This window comes from Larus michahellis, chromosome 3, assembly GCF_964199755.1.
Source record: "Larus michahellis chromosome 3, bLarMic1.1, whole genome shotgun sequence".
NCBI lineage: Eukaryota > Metazoa > Chordata > Aves > Charadriiformes > Laridae > Larus > Larus michahellis.
This window is the reverse complement of record NC_133898.1, coordinates 69,834,172-69,861,502: the sequence shown is the minus strand read 5'-3', so window position 1 is coordinate 69,861,502 and position 27,331 is coordinate 69,834,172. Positions and strand designations below refer to the sequence as shown.

General features: G+C 41.2%; 1 protein-coding gene across 8 annotated transcripts in view; it reads left to right on the top strand.

The window, feature by feature from the left end:
- The first annotated feature begins 263 nt into the window (after window positions 1-263).
- EYA4 (EYA transcriptional coactivator and phosphatase 4) overlaps window positions 264-27,331 on the top strand; it is a 154,610-nt gene continuing 127,542 nt past the window's right edge. For 3 of the 8 annotated variants that reach the window (XM_074580685.1, XM_074580683.1, XM_074580678.1), the window contains exons 1-2: window positions 2,165-2,473; window positions 19,563-19,662. In XM_074580685.1, coding sequence (XP_074436786.1) covers window positions 19,630-19,662 — 33 coding nt within the window. In that variant the 5' untranslated portion in view covers window positions 2,165-2,473; window positions 19,563-19,629. Of the gene's footprint in view, window positions 551-2,164; window positions 2,474-19,562; window positions 19,663-27,331 lie in introns of those variants that run through there. The other 5 variants (XM_074580679.1, XM_074580681.1, XM_074580682.1 and 2 more) reach the window with 5 other exon arrangements.

The following is a 27,331-nucleotide window of genomic DNA, read 5'->3' as shown; positions in this document are numbered from 1 at the left end:
CAGCGCAGGCGTGCCGAGCGGGGCGGCCCGGGGGGCGGCGGGGGACAGCCCGGTTCCCGCACCGATCAGGGGCCGGCACAGGGCGCAGCCCCGGCGGACAAGTGCAAAGCGGAGCCCCGGGGCTGCGCCGCCTCCTGCGCTCCTCGCCCCTCACCTCCCCGCTCCCAGCACGACCTTTTTGGGAGGGAGGGGGTTACCTTTCCTTAGCAAAGTCCCGTCCCTTGCTAGGGAAACTTTCTCCGTGCCTGTGCGTGAGAGGCAACTAGTTGCACTCGCTGAAGTGCGAGGAGTGTTTGGCTTCTCCCGTACCAGCCTCCTCCTCCTCCATCTGCCCCCCCCCGCCAAGTCTCCCCTCCCGTTTTGCTCCGAGTTGCGCTTTATTTGTGTGTAGAGAAAGGGCGGGGGGGGGGGGACGACTTGTAGAGGGGATGTCCTGTTTTTGCCAGAGGAACAGTGCAAAAGGGGAACCTCGGCTCGGAGAAGGGACGAGAATAAATAAATAAGGAGCAGCCCTAAAATAAAGGTAGCGGCATATCCCGGCAGCGAGAAGGTGAGTGTCTCTGACTTCCCCGTCCCCGCGTCTCCCTCCCACCCCTTCTGCTCAGAGGTGGAGGAAACCGGCTCCCTGTCGCATGTGCATGTGTCCGCGGAGATGGGGGTGTGTGTGTATGTGTGTGCTTGTGTTTAGGGCTTATTTAGCATTGTTTTCGTGTTGGTGCGATAACAACAACAAAAAGTTGCTGTAAAACAAACGTGATGGGAAGGAGCGGCGGAGCAGTGCATCGCGGGGCAGAGACGGGATTTCGCCCCCGGCCCCACGCGAGTTTAGTTGCAAAAAAACCTACAGACTGGTCTCCGGTGCGGACGGGGTGACTTTTTGCCCTCCCAGGCGAACTTTCTGCCTCTCTCCAGGTGACAGTCCCAGCTGTTGTGCCCTCACCCCCCTTCGACTAGTGGTTACCGTGGCTGCTGGGGTAAGAAGCTCCGAGAGAGGCGCAAGCCGTGCCGGCTGCTATCGCATTGTTCCCCGCTTGCGCCTCCCGCCCACCTCCGTAGCAGCGGGAATGGGGGGCCCGGGCTGCGCCCCGCCAGCAGCCGGGGGGATGCCGGCCCACCGGGGCGAGGCGGGAGGCAAGGCCGGCCGGGAGGGAGGGAGGGCTTAGCCGGCCGCCGGGTCGCCCTGCCGCGCCTGGGAGGGCCGGGGCTGGAGCCGGGGCCGGCGGCGGCTCCACCGGAGGCTTGGGAGGAAAGAAGTTTTGTGGCGGCGGGGAGCCCCTCCGGCCAGAGCGGCATTAAAACAGGCGGGGACGGTAGCGAGCCCCTTGCCGAAACACCCGTTTCTGCCGGCAAGGCTGGGGTTTGGGCAGCGCGGGGTGGGGGGTCGTGAGGCAGCTCGGCCGGCACCCGCAGGCACAGGCGGCGGCGGAGGTCGGTTCCGCCGGCCACCCCCGGGCCCCGCTCTGCCCCGGCAGCGCTCGGGGGTCTTCGCTGCCTTCCCTCCTCCGGGCGGGGCGCCGCCGGCGTGCGGCCTTCGGGGAACCGGAGGATGGGGCAGGCTGCTTCCCGGCCGGCAGCCGCCTTCCCCGGTGTCCGAGGGGAGCTGGGGCAGAGCTGCCCGTTGTTTTTGTTCCTCGCTGTTTCCTCTCCCTGAGGGATCCCTCCTGCCCTTCCCCTCCCCCGCCCCGGCTTGTTTTTCTTGTGGTTTAAAGACAAAACGGGTGCGTTTTCGGGTTGTCCCACCTCGCCCCCGCCGCGGGTCCCCGCTGCGCCGGGGGACGGAGGCGCAGGACAGCCCCGGCGCGGGGGTCCCGCCGCCCTTTCCGCCGGCGATGCGGGGTCCTGTGTTTTGGTTTGAAAGCGTTTCCACGTGGGGAAGCCTCTGTATGTGTGTGTGTACTTGATCCGTGAGGAGGTAACAGGATTCTCCGTGTTCAAACCCAGTGGGCTGTTGGCCATTAATTTGCCTCTCCGGCTGTCATTACAGACACTTCCAAAATCAGATACCCGCGGAAAAACGCCGGCTGGGTTTCACAGGGCTCCGGGCGGCGGTTCTCCCCGAGCCGCGGGGGCTCCGCGCCCTGCCCGGGCGGCGGGGGGGGGGGGGGGGGGGGGTTGGGTTGTGGGGGTGCCCCGGGTCCGCCGCCCGGCACCCACCCGCGGGGGAGCGGCCCCGCCGCGCTTCCCACCGAGAAGCCAGAGCGGGATCCCACGGCCCAGCCGCTGCCAATCAGTAATTGGCATCTTAAGTTTCATTTACATTTATGAAACTGCCGCTGAGAGCCAAGTAGGTACGGTGCTGCCTCCCCGTTATCCCGCGGGCAGGATTTAAAGCGGAGCAGACGGAGGTATACGTTTATCTGGCGAGTGGCGATGTGAAATAGCTGGTATTTGGAAAACTCCTGGGAGGCACGCTGTACCAGACGAGGGAGAGCCTTGGCCGATTCGAGTTTAAGCGTGAAGTCATGCTAGAACAGTAAGAAACCAGTATTTTCGGTTTTCTGAATTTTGTTTTACGCGCTCCACTTGCTGAGACTACAAAGTGTGTCTAAGCTAAACTAATCAACAGTGTAGATTTAGAGTGAAGTATACAAAGCAAGCATCTTTTCTGCATAGTAAATATTTTTTTGGTCTGACCTCAGTGTTTATTTGTTATTTGAAGAGTGTACTTTGCGTTAAAGCTCAGCTTATATCATTGTTTCATTTCCTTAACCCTCAAAAGAGCAGTTTCCTGGGTTTGACTTTTTTTCCTAGTAATTCTGAAAATGCTGCAGAACAACAAATGTTTGCATACCTACAACGTGTATCATACTGTGAGTAAAGTGGAAATACAGATTGACGTTTCTCTCTCTTCCCCGTGATTCTTTCTCTATATCTGACATCTAACGTTAGCTGGGCTACGTCCGAAACAGCTCTTCTTGCTTTCTTTTGAAAACTCTTATATTTATGTTACCAAATGTAATCAAAATGAATCAAATGTAATAAAAATGAAAGAGGAGTATGTTGACTAATCTTTTATGCATCTTTGTTCACATAATTCATACGCAGTCATAAATTATGTGCGTATATGGTTGTGCTGCTAATAAATTCAGTTGAGGGTTACTCTTGCCGGATTTATATTTATTAATGGCTTCACAACACTTTGCAAAAGAAACTTATTCTGCTGTATAGATAATGCCAATGGGATAGATAAATTCTAAACAAAGAATTTAATGAGTAGGAAACTGGTGGGTTCCCAGTTAACTGCAGTTCCCAGTTAAAATGTTTCAAACAAGGCAACTAGAAATACGGCTATAGATAGTATCCTCCTGCATATTTTTAGCCTCTGATGCAAGCTTTGCGAGCAACTCTTTAAACTTTATGCAACTTTTACCTTTCAGTCCTAGAATTAATCAGTGTTAAACACTGGCATTTGGTATGGGAAAGGTACCTGTCTGTTTCCTTGATGACCCGGTGGTATTACACGATGTTCAATGCAATCTTCCAGTGTTAAAATTCAAACTGCTTTTTTTTTCCTCTATTAAATATGAAAGTTAATTCAGAAAGAAGAAAGAAATTCCTGGAATTTCTGTCAAATGCTTTAGGACTCAACTACTAATTTTTTTCTGTGTTATCTTTTTCTTTCTTGAAAGTAGGGATTTTATGAACTCAGGGTAAAACAGGTCTCCCTTTTTATAAGGAGAGTTTATTCAGCATACTTCTATATTGCAGCTGCTGATCATATTTCATAGAGCTGTTAAAGCACTTAAAACCTAAAATTAGGTACTGTCTGGTAGTAAATATTTCAAATCACTCCTTGAAGAAATAAATAGAGAAGTGGGCTTTAAAAAAAAAAAAAAAGACGTTTTGAAATACATCATTGAACAGAAGTAATCTTGCTTTACTTTTACTCAAAATAATGCAATTCCAATATAAATCACCGATTTCAACACAGTGTGTTTTTTCCTTAAGTTTTCTTCATCTCCTGCACTTTTATTGTGATTTTCTACTGACTTTATTTGATATCATAACCTGCTACTTTGTTCAAGCTATGTTTACTGCGGCAATGCTTATATTAAGAGGTATCAAATTAGCTTCTAGCATACCTGTACTTCCAGTGAGTATTCTTCTGATACTAAGAACTGAAACATAAGTTCTCTCGCTTCCTGGTATGCGTTTCTGTATGGCTTTTAATTGCAGAAGGTGTACACTTGCTTTTTTCCAGATTTATGATGAGTCAATTTAGAGAGTAGCATTCTTAATTTGTAGTTTTTGTCGTATGGTAGTTTTCTGTTTGTCTTTCAGTTGAACGTGGGAATAGGGTGACTTACTCATTATCATTCATTTTTAGTGTTGTCAGGATTTGCAAGAAGAATGCAAACACGGGGGTATCAGACTAACAGACATCTGTCACGTTTATCAAGTATTTTTAAAGCTTTTTGAAAGTTCGGCACTAAACCAGGTCTGGCAGCAGAAACACTCTGGTTTTTGGTTTTTACTTTGTACTTGAGAATCCAATGTTATTTCTACTGTCTAACGTATCTATAATCTTCTTGCCATTTTGCGTTAGAAAAGCAGTAGTTATGTAGTGCGAGTGAAAGAAGAGTTTTGCTATTTCGTCATCGATTGAGAGGTTTACAAGTAAGCTTTTAATATGTGGTATTAACTTAATATGTGCTGTTTTTCTTTTTTTTTTATTTAAATATTGTGTAAATGTGTGTCCAACTTAACCTTTTCTGTCATTGAAGAGCGCTAATTGATCTTGCTGGCCCTGACATAATAGTATAGTTTGATATTTGAAACCTTTCAGCTTTGGCATGGCCCTTTTAATCACCCCTGAGATTTCAGGGCATGGTTCTACTGAAGGCATAAACTGCTACTCTTTTTAAAATGAAATAAAAATGGTTATTAAAAATAAATTATCTTTTATGGACTTTTAAAGTCAGTAAATGTTTTATCTATCGAAGCCCCAGGCTTTACAATAGACATTAAAAACTTTCTGCTTTACTTGTATGTATTAGGTGACATTTTAGATGTTGCTTTACAGAAATCAGATTTTTATGAAATAATTTTTTTGGCCAAGTCCATACTTCTGTGTTGCAATGTTATTAAATCTGTCATTAAATCAGAAGTGCTTAAAGGAACTTGGATGCACTTTGCAGTGCGAAAGCTCAGATGTGAAGAGTGCTTATCTGTCAAGTAAAGAATAAAATTTACTTGAAAAGGCAATAAAACTTACATTTTTAGTCCAGGTTGTAATACTGCCAGAAGGATTCCTTTTGGGATGCCTGTAATACGGGACCCTGGTGAAAACTATTTTAAAGCAGTTTCTTCTTTTTGTCTCTAAGCCTGAGAAGTGTGTCAAATAGCTGGCCTGCCTTTTGCTTTAATGTTAAACAGTAAAATTACTTTGATGATTGATTATCCTATATCAAAATGCATCACTGGGCAGTCTCATTCACAAGACTGTATACAGGCTAGCTGTCAGACTTTTGAGCACAATGTCAAATGCTAACGGCTGTCTGAGGAATACTAAAGTTTAAGCATTTTATTTTCAATTTGTTTAAAATTTCTTCACGATAAGGGAAGATTATAATGGGGAGTGATTCTCTTCAGAACTTTTGGAGGTCCCTATACCAGCGAGACTAGGATATATTCGGTCTTAAGCTATTAGGCTCAGGTACTGAACGCTAAACTCTGATTTAGACTGCAGTTGCCATGGATTTGAAAAGCAGGATTTTGAAGGTTTTCTGTGCTAAAATTCTTTTGGGGGTCTGTGACCCTTTCCTAGAATTAAAAAAAATAAATAAAATTATGGCAATTTTTCATTAAGCAGCTGTCCATAGAAGTACAGCGTAGTGAGTAATGTTGCAGGACTGTGTGTAGGGCTGTTTAATTGTATGTAATTTAAGTGCTGTCTCTGAAGAGCTGAGTCTGTCTGGGCTGAGTGAATACTGTGTCTTTACACCAGGGTAGCCTCCTATTGTGGCTGAACTATATATACAATTATACTAATTTCGAGCAGCAAATTGTGAAAAGACCTTCCAAGGCAACCTGCAAAATATCCACATGTAGAAGACTAATTTTCATATAGTCGATAACTTTTTACTTACATTTTTAAGTTCATATGTAATAGATTTTTGGCAACGTTAAAATTTATTACTATTGTGACATGACCCAGTATAAGTTGACATTGTCAGCAGTATAAAAAATTACTGCTGCCTTTTTTTTTTTAATTGGGTAGATGCAGCAAGTATGTATTCTGCTCTTGACACGTATATAATTAAACCACAAAACCTACATTAAAATACCATGGAGGGTCTGATTTAGACCACAAAAGTAAAAGAAATACAGAGCTGAGTTTGCAACTTCTCAAATAATTCTCCTGTATGACTATGTGTATGTAACTATTGAAATCAATGCTGGTGCATGAGGTAATTGGAAACTTAGCTTGATGTTTTGTGCCAGATTCTTAGCTGTTGCAAATTGGAGTAGGAATGTTGAAATTACTGGAGTGGTCTCACATTATGCCAGATGAGTATCTAGTCCTCTATTCTTAGTGCAGTCTGTTTTTTGGGGGGGGGTATTGAGGATATTTTATATGTGTGAGATCACATGCACAGAGGAGTGATCCTGCAATACTTAGAAAAAAACAAAGGAAAGTGAAATATAAATCTCCAAATCATATATTCATGTTTTCTTCCACTTTAAGATGTTTTCATACTCCTGTGTTAGAATATATCTTTTTATTTTTTACAGCACTTTATAAATGACCGCAGAAATGCATTCCTAAAAATGATGCCGTTAGAAATATTGTTAACTGTCCATGTACTTTTAATTCCTTTCAGGCAACTTTGTTGCTCATAGGAGTGAATATTCGCCTTGGGTTTACTCAGGGACACGTCATGAGCGCCAAGCCTATTCAGTGAAAAGTGTGAAGTCCGTTTCCCTTGTTAAATCCTACTTGGATGTTCCTTTTTATTTACTGTAGTATATTTGCAGAGAATCACAGAAAATGAAGTTCACCTTACTCCCAAGTGAGAGAAGCTACACCAGCCTCTCTACACTCCTGTTTATGCATCCTGACATCATGCTATATGTGAGGTCTTTCTTCCAGCTCTCCTGAGTCTCCCAGCGTAGACGTGGTTTCAGAAAACCAGGCACAGCTCAGGCAGTTTATGCACGTTTCTTCTGCCAAGTTCTAGCAATGCAACTCAGCCTCAGCCTCACGTTCCTGTTCTGGTCTTCTTAACGCAGAGAACTGGGGAGCTAGAAACTAATAAGGCCAAATGGTACAGAGGTTTTACAAATGGAATAATTATATTCTGGGAAAGGGTCTCCAAAATAAAAATTTCAGGTTACCCCAAGGCAAGATTTGGAGCTGTGGTAGGTTTTCCAAGTGGAAAGATTAAAGCACTTTTCCACTCGGCCACCTATTTTTATGTTTATTCTAATCTGGTGTGATAGAAGGAGCTGGTGTAATGTTCGTATTAATTTGGTTGAGTTGAGCGCTCTTTCAGGGAAGCAGTTTTTGTGTTCAAAGCACCATCTGAATGCTGAGCTCACTGTGCAGCAGTATGGCTGGGAGTCACCTGCAAGAAGAGGAGTAGGGTCTTTCAGCTAAAATGGCCATTTGGTGTGTTTCATAGTCATTTCTGGTAGCTGTTTAGCTACGATTCAACTTGTTTTCCAATTTTCTGATTAAACTATAGTCTAATTTCTCAAAGGGCTAGCTGAGTAGTCAGAATTTTTGGCTTAAGACAAATGAAATGGAAGGAGTTCCTCCTTGATAGTTGTGAAACTACTCATCTTTTGGGGGTCTTGCTTAGATCTGCATTGAAGGAAGTCCAGGATTGGAACTGCAGCTCGAGAGGTTGTGTCAGATCAGGACTAAGCCTGCAGCAGTTTGATGGTGAAGTCTGTAGGAAGAGGTCCATCTAAGAGAGTTGGGGTTGTTCAGCCTGGAGAAGAGAAGGCTCCAGGGAGAACTTACAGCAGCCTTCCAGTACCTAAAGGGGGCTACAGGAAAGATGGGGAGGAACTCCTTATCAGGGAGTGTAGCAATAGGATGAGGGGTAATGGTCTTAAACTGAAAGAGGGGAGATTTAGATTATATATTTGGAAGAATTTCATTACTCTGAGGGTGGTGAAACACTGGCACAGGTTGCCCAGAGAAGCTGTGGATGCCCCATCCCTGGAAGTGTTCAAGGCCAGGCTGGATGAGGCTTTGAGCAACCTGATCTAGTGGGAGGTGTCCCTGCCCATGGCAGGGGGGTTGGAACTGGATGATCTTTAAGGTCCCTTCCAACTCTAATCATTCTATGATTCTATGATTTTGCTCTGGTTTTACATAGTTTGCTAGGTGTATTGGTCCATATTAGCAGTAAGCTGTGTGTGACCCACTGCTGTGTGTGACCAACTGTATCTGAAGTTCCTGCGTCCATCCCTTTTCTGTGGCAGAGGAGGGAAGAGCGTAAAGCTATGTTTTCACGTTTGGTGGCAGTGCTTCTTAAGCAGCCTTTTACCCCTCCTCTGCTGGCCACTCGTTTAAGCTGGATCCGTTCCTTGCCGTGGTTCACAAACAGCTGTGCTGGCAACGCGGCAAAGGTCGGAATGAGTGGCAGCACCCGCGCTGCCGAGCCTGGCACCGGCGCTGCAGAAATAGCTGCGGAACCACAGTCTCCGTTACCTAATCTGCCACCTCTATTAACTGAAGTGCAGGGTCAAGTCTGCGGGATAGGTGGAATTTTTCAGAATGAAAACAGTGTCTACAAAAATGATCCCTTGATATTTAACCAAAAGGTTTTGTCGATGTGGTCTTTTTGAACTAAAACTGAAGGCGCTGCAAATGATTTGCAGATATATGAGCAGGTTAAAACAATAGCGAAAGTTGTGGTACCTTTGGAGGGTACCACATGATGTTCTCAAAGGAAGGCAGGAGTTCAAAATGGGATACCGGATGATAGAACTTTTCCTGGTCTGTGCAACTGCTGTCCCAAAGCTGGGCTCACAGGGGACAGGCAGAGCGTAACTGCATTAGGAGGAGAACGTCACCGCCGAGGGCTGCAGCACCCATGACGGGCTGCATTCGTCTAACACTATTCCTGGGGAAAATGTGGAATAATTTCTGAAAAGTGGCCATTGCTTAGCTGTCACTGTAGACAAGTGCTCAATTTATGGCAACTATTTTTGATTAGTCTCCACTGTCACAAAGTATTAACTTACATGCTATCACATTCCAAATGCCTTTTGTATGTTGTTCCCATATAACACTGAAGTATGCATGCTATACCACACCACGGGTTTATGAACACTTAAGCATGCCAAACCAGCAATATTATTTTTTGATGTGAGTACAAGTTTGATTTCTAGAGATAAGAGTAGTGATGTAATAAAGTTCTGTAAGGGTTTTGAGTTGACGTGAGTTTTTGATTAATAAACTTGAAGGATACCAAATGAACTTGGTGCAAATGAAATGGATTAAACAGGAAACTAAAGCATAGATTTCAAAAGTACTTACTTGTTAATGAGTCTTTAAAGAGGACAGTACTGCAAAGAGTTTTTCAGGGGCTTGTCATCAAATCAAAAACTATTATTTTACCTGTGACACAAAGATTAGTCAGTTGTACAAGAGGTAATACCTTTGAGTAGATCAATTGCTGACCTAACAAAAGAGATCTTTCTTCTTACAAAATTTCTTTCTGTTGTAGGACTGTAATGCCAGCAGTACTGCTACTACAAAGACTGAGGGAAGAGTAAATAATGAAGAGAGCAGATTGCTAAGAGTAGTCTGGCTTGTTCAGCAAACTGAGAGGAAGCAGACAGTAGGTGCTCCACTACAAGCCAGCGGTTTATTTAAAAAAACCCCAACCAAACAACTAGAGGCCATAGCAAATGATCAGGATGGTATCAGAGCCAAAAAAAGGAGTAGTTACATTACCTGTGTAGATAGTATGGGTGCAGCTACTACTGAAAAGCTGTGCCCTCTTTTAGCTTTGAAAAGGAAGCTTGAAAAATTGGAGAAGTTTCAGAGATAAGATCAGAGGAGTAATTAAACAGTTGGAAAACGTGTCTTCCAGAGGATGAGCAGATGTTGGTTTACCAAAGGAGAACGTAGCATGGTTTGATCACTGCTAATAAATACCTAAATGGGGTAAAGGACATCTGGTAAAGGATATGTTGTCAAAGCAGTTGTCATAATTAAAATCTGTGAATACCTGTTTTTCGCAGTGACTTTGTGTTGCATGCTTAGTGCGGGCTCTTAGTAAAAGAGCCTCACCTGTGGGATGGGGAACTTTTCCATGAACTTTACGGCATTTCAGTTGCGTGTGGAGGCTGCTGATGGGCCGGGAACCGTGGTGGGTGCAGATAGCTCTTGTGAAGATCAGCAGCATAAAAAAATGTGGACTACAGAGCACTTCTAACATGGGTTTCAGCGTTTTCCTTGCGCTGCCCAAAGGTGGCACATAGGAATTTTGCTATTTTTCATTCGTTGTGTTCTGGTGGTTTCAGTTTAACTTGATAGCTGTGGTGCAGCAGTGTTAGGTTTGATGGGCAATAATTGTCCTTCCGTTGTGCCAGAAACCACTTCAGCTGCGTGCTGGCACCAGCAGGACTTCCTTCTTCTGGGACAGTTTTGCATTCACATTTTATGTTTCCCGTTGTTCAGTAATTTCTTGAGAATGGAATCCTTTCTCAAACGCAGTATTTAGGGGTTACTGTCAACTTTAATTAAGAAAAAGGTTGCATTTCTCCTGCCAAACCAGAACGAAAGTACCCATGTTTATTTTCGGTGGCTTTATTTTTGTATTTCTTTCTGGCATTTCAAAACGTTCCATTCAAGAACTGTATGTGAAACACTTGCAGTAACAGGAATGGCAGCTGCCGGTCAGGGGTGGGCTGACAGCTGAAAAGGAAGGGCACGAGCTTCCTCCTGCATCAGGGTGTTTCTAGGAATCTTAGAGAGTATTTGGGCTTCTTCAGTAACTATCATTGCGTACTCATACTCATGAATACACTCTTCAAACTGTGGCATGGCTTTTTAAAACAAATGGGGTGTATAGATACTGTGCTCTCACGACTTTCTTTTTAACATGTGATTGGATTCTTTGGGTTGATTTATCCAGCCTTGTAAAACTGCTGTTTGCTTTTACTTAGAGGATGTGCTTATTTTTAGGTTCACCTAAATTCTAAAATGATAAGTAGGGCTTCTGTTTTAGAAATAACCTTTATTATTACCCTATATTATTTTTGTTTCACAAGGTGTCTTGTTTGTTTTGTTTGGTTTTTTTTAATGTGTGAAAGGTAAACTTGACATGTCTTTTGGGGAGAGAAAATAATAAATAATTAATATTTTCATGTTGACAGTGTCTCTAAATATTTCAGCTAACCAAGCATAGTCTTTTTCTTTCTGTTTTCAGTGGCTTGTTTATAAAGAACTGACATGTTTTATTTGGTTTGTATTCAGCTATTTTCTACAATAAAGAGAAGGAAAATGTCTCAGAAATTAACGAAAATATGCCATGTAGTAAAAACCAAAATCCTTCCCCCCCAAAAAATCTAGTTGTTCAAAACATTGAAATGGCCAGCTCATAGGAAAATAAAACTAAAATTTTTATTAGAATTCTAAAAGAGCATGCTTCTCTATCTGTGGCATCTTTACATTATTTCTTTTTTTTTTTCTTTTTTTTCTTTTTTTTTCCCCCCTGGGAACTGTCTTTCTTTTTGGTAAGGATTGTATGGGTTTGATCAATCAAGAATTTGAAAAACACTGTGTTTAATTTTTTTTGCAACTCATTTTCCCTTTATTTTTAGGGGGACACAGTGGGATTCTAGATTAGATTTGTTTACAAATTCAAGCCAGAAACAGTCTCGGCATTTGTTTTATTTATTTCTGGCTGGAATAATCTGTAATTGATTAATCTGGAATGAGTCAGAAGAGGTCTGTGTAGCTGCATGCCTTATCTAAGCGTGAGTGGAGAGGTCTCTCACAGTTGGGAAGCCCCCAAGCATCAGTGGATTCGCAGCTCTGGTTTCAATCTCGGCAATTTCACGGCGTATTGCGCAATGTTAGGATAAGGGAGGATTTGCTGAGGTTATAATTCTGTACGCTGAAATTCTTAAAGCTAATCTTTCTTGTTTGTTGCACAGGTATGGGAGGAGAGTGGTAGGAAGAGGAGGGGAGTCGGTTTTAGACATATTTGGGTACCTGTAAAATTGGGAGCCGGTTTTGCAAGAGAGATAAATGCTACATTGAAGTATTATTTTACCTGAAGTCAGTGAGATACAGTGCTTGCAGTTGCTTACAGTTTTCTAAGAAATCTTTCTGTTTTCCTGTTTTCCCACTTGTTTTGTTGTATGATGATGATGGGACAGCAGGCAGATCTCTTGTCGCAGACCCCTTCTGTTTCTTACCTGGTGTACGTACCTAACCGATGCAGAGACCTCATGATCTGTGTTGCTCTGCTTTTTTGTCTTGCTGCCTGCTTTTGCCTGGTACCAAATGGTTTTGGGGTGATGCGACTTGTTTCTAAGTTAGAAGTACCCGATGCAGAGTGGGAATATCATCTTAATTTTTCTTGAATAAAATGTCCACAAGTACAACACAAGCAATGCCACCCTTCAGGAAACGCAGTTCAAGGAAGCAAACTGCACTAAACCTATAGATATACAGGTGTTCACCAAAGACCATGCAGAATTTGCAAGACTCTGTGTAACAAATGTATAGTGACTGGCACAAAAGACAATTAGGCTTGAATTCTGTGAGATTTTCAGTGTATTACAGTTTGGTGGCATGAATTGTGTCTGTTTTCGTTGCCATATTTAATGTCTGGCATGAATTCACATGCTCAGAAGGGAAGATGGAAATAACTAATTATGTCCCAGTTATAGGTGTGTAATTTTTCAGGGGAGGGAGAAGGTAAAAGGAAACTAGATAAGCACAGAACTATAAACACCTGATGGGTATTGAAGACCCCTTCCCCGTTCTTAACATACATGATAACCCAGTATGGATAATTCTTTTGTCTCAAGATGTGGAAATGGCTGAGCTGTATTACCAGGAACAAACGCTCTTTCATCTCCAGCAGGGATAACAGGCAGACCCTAGATCTTTGTGAATCTGAGCTTTGGGGTTATCAGTGTCTTGATGATGGAATACCAGGTTTTTATTTTTAATTACTAATTTATTTTTATTTTTTTTTGTGATAATAACATCTGACATTGCACCTTGAAACGTATTCATTTCAGAAGCATGGTCTCTGTATACACTAGAATAGATATTGTATAGCCAGTATATACTTTGGAATCTATACTGTATATGCAGTTTAGACATATGCATGTTCTGATGCACATCCATGCCGGGTACTGCGCCGGGATGAGAATGCCGGGTGGATCCTGAAGGGTGCCCTGCGCAGCCCCCTCCGTCTGTCTGGTACGCTCTCACCCGAGTATTTGCTATCAGGGCAAGGGCTCTTGTTATAGAGGGAGCGTCTGGGTCCGTTTGCTTTTCAGCATACCCTGGGAATTCCTCCCGTATTCCGTCCCCGTAAAGGAGCAGCGGGACAGGGCGCAGGCAGGAAATTCATCCGTGCTCAGGCGCCCGCGGAAGTTGCGTGAGTTGCCGTATGAGCTCCTAGAGTAATTCCGACAATTCAAAATATTGATGCAATTCAAAATCGCATCTTCTCTATGTAAGCAATCCATCTGCGAGTGCCAGCTGCTGCAGGCAGGTGCCGGGCGGGCCACGGAACCCCGCGCGGCTGGTTTCCCGCCAGCAGGGGCCGCTGGCCGTGCTCACGGCCAGGGCGGGCGGCGGCGGGCGGGCGGCGGGCACGCCCTGCCTCGCGGCCACGCACCCAGGGCGCCGGGTGAGGAAGGAGCTCAGCGTTTTGGAGGCCACTGACAGACGGAGAAGTGGGTCCCCGGTGTGCTACAAAGAGTTCCAGAAAACTCTGACGCTTCTCTAAGGGTAAAATTCCCATCCTGAACAAGCTGAAAGTGGACTGAAACCAAACTGATCCCATGAGAGCCGTATCTACCCCTCTCGAAATGATGGCCTGAGGAAGAAAGGAGAGGAGGAAGGGAAAGACGGACATTCCGTATTTCCCTGAATTCTCTAGACTGTGGAGCAAGATTTGAGTCTACAATGAAATATGAGTTTTTCAAGAGGCTTATTTCATTCTCCTTCGTATCAGGAGGTGAAGAAGAGTTACCTCAGCTAAGCCTAAAGAGGCATGCAAGATTCCCAAGCCACTTCTACTTCCTGCAAGAATCCTTCTGATTAAAAGGAATCCAAAAAGCAAAAATTGAGAGCTAAAAAGAAATTAAAAAACAATCTGCATGCTTTCTCTTCACCTGCCAGTTTTCCTCAGGAAAGCCATACGTGTCCCTGACTAGGTCATGCTGTCAGGATGGCTTTGCTTGCCTTTTTAACTGTTTACGATGTTTATGGTATTTAAAATTTGTTAGTCATTTGCTCTCCCTTGAAGTTAGATATAGATGATAATGTTTCTTAGAGTTTTTTCCACTAAAGGAAGATTGTTTTTATTAGGGTTGACACTCCTTTCAAGAAAATACAGCATTTGTGTAAGAAAACACAAAAGCCAATGAGGCTAGAAATTAGTTAATATAAATGCATATAAATTTAAATTAGTTCTAAAATCAGTTAGAAATATATCAAGCAATAGCTTTTCTGAGATTATGTTGAGAGGTGAGTTTTCATTTTGCCTTACAATATTAGAAAGCTGACATCTTCTTTTTCTGACAAAGCACAGACAGTGATCTCCTGTTTCTAGAAAGCCTTACAATTATTTTTTATTTTTATTTTAAAAGTGTTAAATTCGTATGTTTTTCTTATTGACTTGCCTGCTAGTAGTTTCACTTGAGTTTTGAAGAAAGCTAGGTTATAAAGCACATCAATCTCATTCCTCAGCTGGGGCATGGATCTTTCTTCTTTTCCAAATATGGTACAATTAGGGACTGAGAAAGCAGTATGCTTTTACCACCCAAGATACAGTTTTGGACTGTAGATACAGGCTAAATTGAAATTCTAATATATCTGCATTTGGTTTCCTTTACTTTTAATTCAGGTTATATTTTATCTTTTTCACATGAGACTCCATGTGATATGCATGCAGACAACTAGAAGAAAGTTTTCCTAAGTAAGAAAAGATTGAATGTTAGGCGGTGCCTGTTTGTTACTGCCCGTACCCTCTCTCCTGCTCCTTCAAAGAAAAGGGTGTCATGGGAAACAACTAGTATGAAATCATCTAATTTAGTGAGACTGCAGTGCATACGCACTAGTTCCTTGCGCTGATTCTAGAGCAGTTCATTTTCTCATTACCTGCCTTGCGTAACCTTTCACAGTGCCTCAGATGTCACCACTTCTCACTGAACATTTTGACTCTCAACCTGTGGCTGTGGTAGAAATGAGTTCTTCCTTGTGGCTATGAATTAATTGTGTTAACCACAGCAGCATCCTTTCTGTTTAGTCTCTAGGCTTCTTATCAGCGTGTTTCAAAACATAAAAAACCAGTATAGTAAATTTGACTGGGATCCTGCGGCCCCCTGTACTGTGCTGCCAGAGCATCACCATGATAGAACCTCAGTAGAAATAGGTGTTCTTCAGATGACACAGAATAAAGAGAACCTGACAATGTGCCCAAAGGGATTATCATGTCAAAAAAAATTGTTGTGGTAGAAACTGAGGACCACCCCCCCATAATTTCATTTAAGAAGACCAACTCCTAGTGAATCAAGAGGGGACTTTCTTCCTAAGTTTTTGGGTTGAAGTGAAAGGGAGGAAAATTTTTGTCTGATAGCCAAACTCCTCTTCCAGATGATGGATTCTTCTTGGAACTCCCATCTCTCCATCTGGCTGACTGGAGGGCCTGAAGCAGCCTCTGAAATACTCTTGGGAAACGTCAAGTGTTTTAAGGCTTTTTTTTACCTGTGGATCCCCAAGCTTCGCATTCTGCCTTGAGCTGGTGAAAATTGCAGCACAGGATCTTACTAGAAATCCCATAGAAAATGAAACTGCCTCAGTCAGTTGTTTAATTGTTGCAACCCTAATTTTCTGAAGAAATCATTGCAAGGGGAGCGGTCACGTCTTAGATGTCTTACATTTTCAGTCATTTACAAAGCAGTATGCAGCAGATCCTCAAGTAGTTTTTTGTTGTTTTTTTTTTTTTTTTTTTAACTTATGGGTGTATCTCTGGGAGGAAACACATGTTTCTCCTCATGGTCGAGTCCTGGAAGTTGCAGTTTAAATTTGATGAAGTGTTTTATTCCCCCAGATAAAAATAAATAAATAAAAAATTAGATTTAAATGCATTTGTTGATGAGGAAAGTCAGGAATCCTCCTAATTAAGACATTTCTTAGAAAGGTAAAATTTTTATCTGGGAGCATAAAACACTTCATCAGTTTTAAAGCCACATCTGCAAGGACTGGATCAAGAGCAGAAACAGGCATTTTTCTTCATTCTGGCTTGTCTGTGAGTTTAAGACTTTTAACAACAGTTTTAAAAAATATTTAAACCCAGTTAGAAACACTTGCAATATAATAGGGATAAGAGTGCCCTCCCTCCCTCTGTTTTTAATCTGGTTCTCTTGATGGGATAAACTACAAGGTTGAATTGGTAACTGGATTATTGCCTCATAAAACAGCACGAGGTTACTATTATCCTTTAATTTTATATCTTTATTAGGGAGTAATGTTGGTCTTATTTAAATCACTGACTTCTCTAATGGTTTTTCTCCTCTTTTACAAATTTATAAAACTAAACCCTAAAGGATTTGGTCTAAGTGCAATTGGCATAACTGCCATTATAAAAATCATTGTGTTAGCAGTTGGTTATAATCAGCCGCTTTAACTGGCCTCAAAATGTAGCAGGATTTAGCTGTTGGTAGGTAGAATACTGATAAAATATTAATTCTAAATTTTATTTTAAAAAGCTCCATTTCCAGTAAGAGTATTTGAATTTTGAGGCAGTGTGAAGTTGAACAACAGAGCCCTAGAAACTAGTATGATATGGCATGTTTGTGCAAAGGATATATTTAACACATTGTGTATTTCTGCAAAGATTAAACAAGCTTCTCTTTGTCTTGCAATTCAGTAAAGTAAGTTCAAAAAATTCTTGAGGGTCAGTCTTTTTTAGAAGGTGACTAATACAAGTGGCATATTCAGTGATGTGTTCCAGTGGATACATCCATCTGAATTTTGGGATACAACACACACATTGTGGGTGGGTCATGGGCAGTTCTTAATAGTAAAACTCCTGTTGGACTTACATAGTCAGGATGCATTTAAAATATTGATACGCTTTGTTTTTTAAGGAAAAATGTGACACCCCTCTGTTGATTTCAGTATGCTTTGGTTAGGATCATGATGGATATGGAAAGAAACATGAATACGGGGCTGTCTGTTATGGTATGGCTCCGTAGTTGAGTTGTAGTTGAGTTTCCCACAGAAAGTGATGGATCTGTCATCTTCAGTGACTGACAGACAGAATTAGAGCATTTAATGTTTGAATGAAAGCCAGTCAGTAAACTTAGAAACTAGTCAAACAATTTGTTCGAAATCTTGTGTTTTACTGTCGGGTGCTTGACTGTTTCTTTCCGCAGGCAATCTTACTAATGCAATAACATGCACACTCTTCAAACTCTTAATTAAATTAAAGCAGATTTTGTGTTTAAGTTATTCATGGAATATTTTAGGATCAGTTGTGGAAATTCGCCTTTATGTTTGGAACTGCTGCCTTTGGCAGGGGCTGCCACAGGAAATGCCATGTAGAGCTGCTTTCTCTCAAAATACCCATTGTTCTTGGTAGGCTCCTCTCTGAAATTTGCCTGTAGTGGGTGTTTTAAAGAAGCAGTTTTTTTCCCCTTTTGTCTCCATTGGACAAAGACTGAAGAAGACTTTTACAAACACAAGGGTGCGTGCTCCACATTGACCAAAAAAACATGGGAGGTGGTTACTGTTTTGGTGAAGGCATCATGGGCACAGTCTTGGATCCCTCTGAGCTCAAAACTGAAGCCATTTTGAAAATCAGGAATTATTTTTAGCTTTCTGATAAGGTGACATAGATGCAACGCGACTTGCTTGCAATTGGTCTTTTCCTTCTGTCTCTTCCATCATGGCAAAAATTAATGAAATGCAAATGAAAATCTTTTTGAAACTTAGGGAGGGAAAACAGGGGGGGTGTAATCTTGTGGCAGGAAAAAGGGGAAATAAAGGTGAGGGTGGAGAGAAAGTAGACTGGGGCTGTAAAAGCGCGTGTGTGTATGTTCTGGGAAATACCTAATGCAAAGGAAATTTTGGGTGTTACGTTTTGGGGAGTAAATGGAGGTATGTCAAGGAAGAAGCACTTCAGACTAAGAGAGGAGGTATTCACAGGGCAACGTAAGGCACTGGATGGGGGACATGTGGGTGCAATGGCTTGTAGCTCCGGTTCCTTTCAAATGTTCTGCAAGTGCCAAGGGAGCTACACATTGTTCAACCTCAGGTAAGTAATGGTTACGTTTACGCAGGTTGGAGGTAGCGTGAGGTATAAGTGCTTGCAGGTCAAAAATTAAAACAAAGATGCATAATATGTTTATGTTATTGGGCATACTCCCAGGTAATGGTTTCTTGGGGTGCCTTGTTGATAAACAAATCCAGGTAGTGTTGATAAACAAATCCAGGTTGTTTGGGTTCCTTAATTTATGTGCTTGCATACTCATATTTTTTTTTTTCTTTTGAATGTAATACTAGCTTTGATTAATGTTACTATGCTTATTATATATATGAAATAACCCCGGCACTTGTTTTGTTCTAAATTATGCAAATTTGCATAACTCCAAAGTGGATCTTTTCTGAGAATGGAGATTGTAATATAATTGTGTGGCTTTATAGTTAACGTTACCGTAATCATTGTCTGCAGAACTCTTAGAAAATAGAATTTTCTTATTGAAGATCTCAATATTTTATGAGAGTGATTCACCTATGAGAGAAGGCACAGACATAGTGGATAATTAGGGTAATGTCTGTCGTTTGGCACTTTGTAGGGAGTTGCTTGTTATAAACCACTGTGTGTATTTTATTTAATCCTAAAGGAATTTAATGGACCTTAGAGAGGGGACTTCATGCTGATAATTGCATAATACCCTTTTTCTGCCAGGCACTTAATGACTAAGAGGTTATCATTAAAAGTGTATTAAGCAGTTTTGTTCAGTGTTCCATAATTGTCTTTCTAATATGTTCTCTCAAGGGTTATCTTTTGTTGTCTACTTAAACAGCTGCCCGTATTAAACATTTTAGCTTTTTTATTGGTTTGTTTTCTCAACTATTTTTTCTTGCAGGAGTGGAAGAGTTATTATTTAAATGTGTTCCTGTTTCTGCTGGTGTGTTTTAGATAGCTTCCCAAAATATTACTGGAGGCGTTGAAACATTTTATATGAAATAGGGCTACACAGAAGTCAATGGGAACTTTGCTGCAGACTTTAGTGGAACCACAGCCTCAGTTTAGGGTGTTCGTTTATTGCAGATTTGCCTGAGAAGTGACGACCACGGAATAACATGTTAATTTTCTCTCTTCTCTTTAATTTAGACTACTGAGCTGTAAATTGAAGGGAAGATAATTTCTGCTTGTGGGGAAAGAAAGGTGAATAACCTCCATGGAAGACTCTCAGGATCTAAGTGAACAGTCAGTAAGTACAAATGTTGCTAAACGGAATGAAATAAATTCAACTCTGTTCATGTTGTGTGTGAAGGGATTTGACTTAGGATTTGAGAATTATAGCACGATCTGGGGAAAGCTTCTGAACTTTTAGATTCAAAACTTTTCTTAGTTCGTACATGAAATAAGTGGTTTTAATCTTCTTTTTTACCCATTGAAGGTAAAAGATCATAGTACTATAGGATTTTGCAGAACTAGAATTGTTGGAGGGCTGATGGATAGAATTAAGGTACACTGGAAGAATAAAATCTTAAAAACTTGCACAGTGGTACGCCTTGTTCAAATAATTGTATCAAAATGTATATCCATAGTCTGTAAGTTTTTAGCAAAGCAGGAGTTAACAAAAATGCAAACAAGAAATTTCAGATGGTCAGACTGTGTCAGATGACATACATGAGTTGTTTCAGGACTCTCTTGGATTTCAAGGGGACTGTGAGAATTGTCCATGTATCTCCCTGTCCTGTGTCAGAGAGATTCACCTGGTCACTGATAAAGTAGCTGGGAACAACAAGGTGGACATTTTTTCTCCTTTTTCCTTTTTAATTTTTCCTTTCCTTTAAGGATGTGGTCTCCAGACTTCCTTACCACCAAGCTGCAGTTCTGAGGAGGCAGCATGCTCCGATCAAATTGAAAGTTGGCTGTGCTTGCCATCCAAAGTATTGGCTTTGTTTTTAACATCTAAATTTCTAGTGGTCACAGTACTGGCAGATTTTGTGAGTACCATGATCCCCACGAGACTCAGCTTGGGCTCAGTGTACCAAAGATCAATAAAGGGATTTCATATTTCTATTTCTGACATGCTGAAAGAGGTTATCCATGTAGTAAACTAGTTTTAATATCTTTTTTTATAGCAGAGACTTTAGTACGTAACACAATTGCAAGGAACTGAGAAGAGCTTGCATGTATTTTTAAAATGTCAGTAATTTACTTTAATAAGAAGTACTTTGCTCCTGACTGGATAGTTCCTATCGGAGACTTTATCTTGGACTAGAGTTTTATTGCTGATTTAAAATGGTACAGAACTGGAAAGCCTTAACGGTGTCTTAAGTAACCGTGGTGGCACTATTTGGGACAGCTGCACGTATTTATGTATTTAAACTGTTCCCAACCAAAACTTTAGAGCATGTAAAAGCTAGATGGCTTCATAATTTAATAAAGTTTTATAAAGGTCATAAAAGATTAAACATAAGTTCTTCTCTCACAGTCTGTGAAACAATTATTCTGTGCGGTATTCATAGTATGGTTATTAATAGGAAGTAGATGAGCCAGTTTAGCTTAGTACAAAAATGTGTTTTCGTAGTCGTTAAAATGTTCTTGCACCACTGGATGCCTGATAAATGCATACTTTAGTAGCCACTTTACTGCCTTATTGTAGTTAATTTCTGTAGTATTTTTCATAGTTACTACATAGCTTTATGAGAACCAGTCTTGCAGATTACAAAGTGAGGTGAAATCTGTGCCTAGGATTTGCTGTCCTTACGCTGTTGTTAGCGTCACAGAAAACTGAGATGCAACACAAGAGTTTATTCTTCTTACTCTTTGCTGAACGGTGTCAGAACTTCAGTGTAATGGGTGGGAAGAGGCCCCTTTCATCACTCCTGTCATCCAGGTGTGTACCCAGACTAAGGTCTCGCCCAGGTGTTGGGCACTGTCCTGGGAAAAGGAATAGTGGAGTGAAGCCCATCTGCTTAGAGCAGATACTGGACCTTCATTTCCCCACTCCAAAAGTCTCTTCAGTATTATACCATTGTTAAACTACTCTCACAGCCAAGTTTTAAAAAATAAGATAGTGTTTCTGGCTTATTCCTTTAAAAGCTACAGGGCAGGACTGTGGGCTAGAGATCCCAGGTAGAAGGGGGCGTTCTCTAGCTGAGGCTTTAGTGGTTTAAGCTCTAGGAAAGTATCAGATGTGTATCCTACAGCCCTTCTGCTTGTCCTGCCCTGGTGTTTTGCAGTGGTTAATGTGTTTTGCACTGGTTAGCCCTAGGCAATTTATGCTCATCATGCAGGATTTCTGGTTCTTGATGTGTTCAGGGAGCCTACGTACTTAATTCTGGCTTCAGGATTCCTCTCTGGGAGCTGGGTGCATAAGATCATGGAAATTCAAGGAGCCAAAGGATCTAGCCACTGCTGCGAGTGTATTAGATTGTGTGAATAAGCATGAATGCGAGACCTGTGCTCAGACTTGCGCTGGCACCTTGCCCTGAATATTCTAGTCCTTGGTTATTTGAAAGTCTGCCTGTCTCTGCAACCGAGATGGGCTAGAAGGTGCTTGCTGTTGGAGAATGTGTTTGATGGACAGTGGAGTTTTCTGAATAGAGAGATTCCTTTACTGAATTCATTTCCCTGGGTGGTCTAAGAGCCTTTCATCCTTGGGAAAGGAGGCCAGGCACATTTACTTGGGTTAGTTAACAAGGTTAGTTTTCAAGTTTTATTTTAAAAGAAAAGAAATGATGCTAATATCTGCAAGTAGGTCATCCCATGAAGTATGATGGACTATAGTGTAGTTTTTATTGTGACAGTCTTCTCTGTAAGACTGAGATCCCTACTATTGTTCTAACTCGAGTTTTTTGTTTACTCTGTCTTATATTCTTTTAAAATACACTAATAAGAAATGATTGGTTCTATGATTCCTGTCCTTAAACTATATCACAGCCAGGTGAAACCAATATGATCATAGTTATGAGCAGTTCCACAGCATCTCTGTTGCCATACAAGAAATAAACTCTTCCACTTTGGTTTCAGAGCAGTGACTGCATGACCACATGCTGCTTCAGAAATCGAAGTGCACCCCTGTTCTCTGAGCCTCTAAAGAATCGCATTTGACTGAATTGAGCAGCTGCTGTGTTTTCTGAGATGCCAGCTTGATTAGATGTAATAGATACACCATTTATTGCATTATGTTGCTAATTTATTTATTTTCCTTATTTTTATTTGTAGTAAATTCCTTGCCCCGCTACAGTTTTTTTAATCCTTATGCACCAACTGGTTACCAGTCAGTCTCCTTGCCTGCTTGTTGTACCGTGCTGAGCTTTTTCTCAGCCTCCGTGCTGAGAAATCTCTCGTGCTTGTTTTCCTTTGCCTTCTCACCCAGTCTTGTGTGGCAGAGGTGGGGGAATCCAGTCTTAATCTAGATTATACGGTGATGAAAAGAGCCGGAATCAGAGTGGAGTTTATTACACTTTGGTTTTCCTGGCTTTACATGCAACCGCATAAGTAAATAGCTATATTTTGAAAATCAGCAAGAAAATAATGCAAGTTGCTACTTGACACAGGGGAAGGTGGGATCCATCGGGTGCGGTTGAGATCCAGGGAGTTCCTGCAGCTCCTGCAGGGAGTTCCATGCCGGCATGGAGCGGGCTGGGGCTCATCAGTGGTACGGTACCCTCCGGGGACGGGGTGTGTGTATGTGTCCTAAAGAGCTCACGACTCTCTTTTTCTTTCCCAATTCGGATGCAGAATACATCGTGCAGAGGAAGGAAGTTTGTTTATGAGTATTCTGAAAGAAACAGAAGAAAATAGTAGCACGTGTATTTCACAGGTTGAAGAAAATAACCAAACGGTCCTTTTTATATTCTGGTGTGATGTCTGTCACCATGTGCGGGCTGCTATTTATCAAGTAGAAGAATACTTAAAGCCACAGAAATTGTTTTTACACGGACAGATGTAGCTAGGTAAAAATGTAATTTTAATAACTGTGATTGCCATAGATTTTATCTACACTAAATAAAACAAAAGTAGGAAATATAACGGAACATGCTAGATTTTCTATTACTATTATTGCTATCCTTCAGAATAAATATGCTGATTTCTTACTAAATTCTAACTAGAAATACTCTTTCAAAAGATGCATGTTAAAAAATCTTCTATTTAGTTTTGAAATGGGAGAGAAGGAAACTTTACGGATCTTGTATTTATGAAGAATCTAGCAATTGGGAGGCAAACTTTTTTTTAAGACTGGTCTTGGAGATGCTTAATAAAATGATAAATGTTTAGCACCTAAATAGTCCTCTGTTGTGCCTTGCTATAGCAAGCAAACATAGGAGTTTGAGAACTACAGATGATTTACACTCTTTATCTTCTTCTAGTCATTATTTGCTGTTCAATCTGTATTAGTAGACGAAAAATAATTTGGCTGCTAACTTGCTAGTTTAGGGTTTCAAAGGGCCTTATTAGAAACTGGTGTAATTTCATCCCCTGGCCCTTTTATATAACAGCGTGCATATTTAGATTACTCCATTTTAACCTAGAATTAAACAATAGATTGCAGTGCTGTAGGACAGGACACTAGCAGATGTGAGGCTAAACCTGAATGAACAGGTTTTTCATTTTTGTGACGTTTGGACAATCATCTCCATTGTGCCTTGGGTAAGTTCTTCTTGTTTGTTTTTTTTTTTCATCAGATTATACAGACTGTGATATCTGTTACTTGCATTTATGCCCTACTTGCAGCTGGGCAACCTGGCAACCTTTCCGGACAGTGTTGTTTCCCCCATTTTTGTGTTGTTTTAACATGTGAAGGTGTCAGATGTGATCCCCTCGCAGATCAGTTTTCGGGTGCAGGTACTGCCCTGTCGCTCCAGCCCGGTGCCTGCAGCCCCCACTCCGGGCTGGGCACCCCCCTCGCCCCGGGGACCCCCAGCGCTGGGCTCGGGACAGAGATCCTTTCAGTGAAATGAAAACCAGTTTAAACTCTTTTTACCCAGGTTTTAAATGTCAGTCGTGCTTTAGAAGAGTGTTCCGTACTGCGGGGTAGCATGTTGTGGTTCTTATCTCTGCGCTATCAGTATTTGTAGGGGTGTGAATATTGCAGGCAATTCATCCTGTCAAATTGGCGATGCTGGTTGAAAGAGACTTCTGGAAGTTGCCTGGTCTGGCTGCTGGTCATGAAATGTTGGCAGTATGCGCAAATATTTCACTGTTATGAAATCAGTGAACTACATTAAGTATCAGTAAGCGAGCACCTTCTGAAGAAATTACGGGTTTAGCAAGCAAAAAATAGTTGCCTTAATGAGTGACTATTTGCTTTTAACTAAAAACAATCACTGAAGAAAAACGCCATAACTTGAAGTCAGTTGAAGTAAAAGAAAGCCAGCATGTCTTTTCCAAGGTATGTTTCAGAGCATTTTTTGAGAGTTGCTTAGGTATTTTATTACCCCCTTTCTATAGATAGAGAAATTGGCACAGAGAGATGGCTTGCCACAGATGATCTAAAACTATGACCCGCCTTGAATTACAGTTGATCAAGAATAAAGTGTAACACCATAATCCATTGTCTATAATCTAATTGAAAGTATAGAAAATTGACAGGGCTGAATCTGCCACATTCCCACAAGTTTGAGGTAGAAACATCCCTGTTGTTCTCTCCCTGCTGTAAACCTTTACATATGGCATAACAACCTCTGCAAACACATAAATGCTGTTTTTCTATTACTTTGCCCTCTACAGCTTCAGCATTCTGTCATTTCTATACCGTAATCCACCAGTGATAAATTTGAAGGTGCTTTTTCCAAATGACATTAGTAGTTGTGTCTATGTTTTATTTTCCCCATTTACCAAATGGGACAGACCAAATAAGACAAAACTCGGAAGCAGATAATGTATTTTGACACATGGAATAAACTGAGCTGATTCATATGTTTCATGTGTTTCATATGAATCGCATATGATTGGAGAAATACAGTTTGGCATTGGTCAAAGATACAAATGTTCACTGTTGACATACACGTAATAGAAACGTGCATTTCTTTCTGAAATAATTAAAAGTATGATTTCAAAGCACTTTTCTTTAAAAGCTAAATAGACTGTCTCTTCAAAAAAATATCCAAGAGGATGTGACAGAATAACGTTGATGGCTTGTAACCTTGCAAGGCGAGGTGTGAAGAGGGCTGGCAAACAAATGGAAACGTTCCTGTCATCGGCACTGTCACGTCTCCTCTGGTTCAGCTCTCCACCTGTCTCCTGGAAGATGTTACTAAGTCAGTATCAAAGGTTTAAATGGAAAGGCGTTGTATGGGTTGTGTTTAATAACAAGGGGAACCAATAAAAGAAATATGTTCTGTTGTCACATCCCGTCCTTGGAGTGCTGACAAGGACTGACACATAGATACTATATAGTTTGCTATGACTGGTATTCCTGGCTCCAGAGAGGCCCCAGACTGGAACTATAGGGATAAAGCTAGTTGGGAAAATTGCTACTTCCATAAGCTACATGAACCTCCCTCAAGGTAGATACTGCCTTCTGCACAGATGGCTCCAGGGTTCCTGGAGCATGGAATTTTCTATTAACAGTGATGTTATAGCTCTGATGCTATAGCAATATCAGAGGCAACTTCTATTTTGTTATAACAGATAATACCACTAGAAAAAAAAAAAAAGGAAAAACCTTGTAGGTACAAAATCTTCTTTTTGGGGCCTGAAAACTGGGCCAATGTAGATCTTTGGAGCTTCAACAAGGGCTTATTCACCTAAGAAAAGGTTTGTATATATGCATGTATATGTAAGATTTGGAACATATGAGCCAGTCTAATAAAAGATATTGCCTGTCCTTATAAATGATACTTCTTTATGTTAAATCATCAGAATCTGACAGACACATTTCAAGCACTGCAGATGGATTTTGCTTGTAAGATATGATACTTGTTCAAGCATTTAAAATGCCAAATTTATAAGTGATATAATTTTAATCTTAATATTTTATTTTGACTTAGAGTTACTCACAAAATTTCCAAGGATGTCCATGTCAGTCCTATCTGTGAATGCAAAATGAAAATACAATAATTTCTGTAGGACAGTGATTGTACATCAGCTTAGGTTTCTGATTTTGACAGTGTCCAGGTGATGTTAACACATCCAGAAACACTTTCTTCTTCAGTAAAAAGAGGCCAGAGTTTTATAATGCACATAAAATATTTGACAATATGATAGTGAACCAATCTTCTCTAGCCTTTTCATTTCGTGAGGCTAAAAGCCTGGTGCTTTCCTCTCTATTAAATGACTATGTCTATATTTTCACGTGAAAAGTATGGATTACACTGAACATGTATTTGGTTTATTCTCATTTGATTATTGTAAAAAGTCCAGATGTGGCAGTGCGCTGAAGAATGTGAGGGACGTAAGGGATGTGATTAAGCCCACTGAAATCAATGGGATTTCTCATGTGCTTTACGTTAGGCATGTGCTTCAATACTTTTCTGGAAAAGACTTGGAAATACAGTACAAAATAAAAGCACAGAAATATTTTATTAGCAAATACTTCTGAATGATTTGTGGCTATGGTTAATATTTGTTCAGCATCATATAACAGTCATGGTTTCTTTTTTCTCCCTGTAGTAACTTTTCTCTGAGCCCTACCTCAGTATCTGAGTGGTTGACTTGCAAGTCAACTCCTATTAAAAAAGAGAAGAATGACAGGGAGAAGTGTTACATTTTTAAATAATAAAATGACACTGGATGAAGAATCTAATTTCATATTTTATAAAGTATGTCTTAAACACATTGAGCACATGCAGACTCATTAAACCACAGTCACATCCTTGTCCTTTTATATTAGGTTACATCTCTAGCAGCAGGAAAAGTTAAAAGTGTTAAAATGTTATGGCTATAGTGAATGGAAATAGTTTTTGCCATAATATAACTTA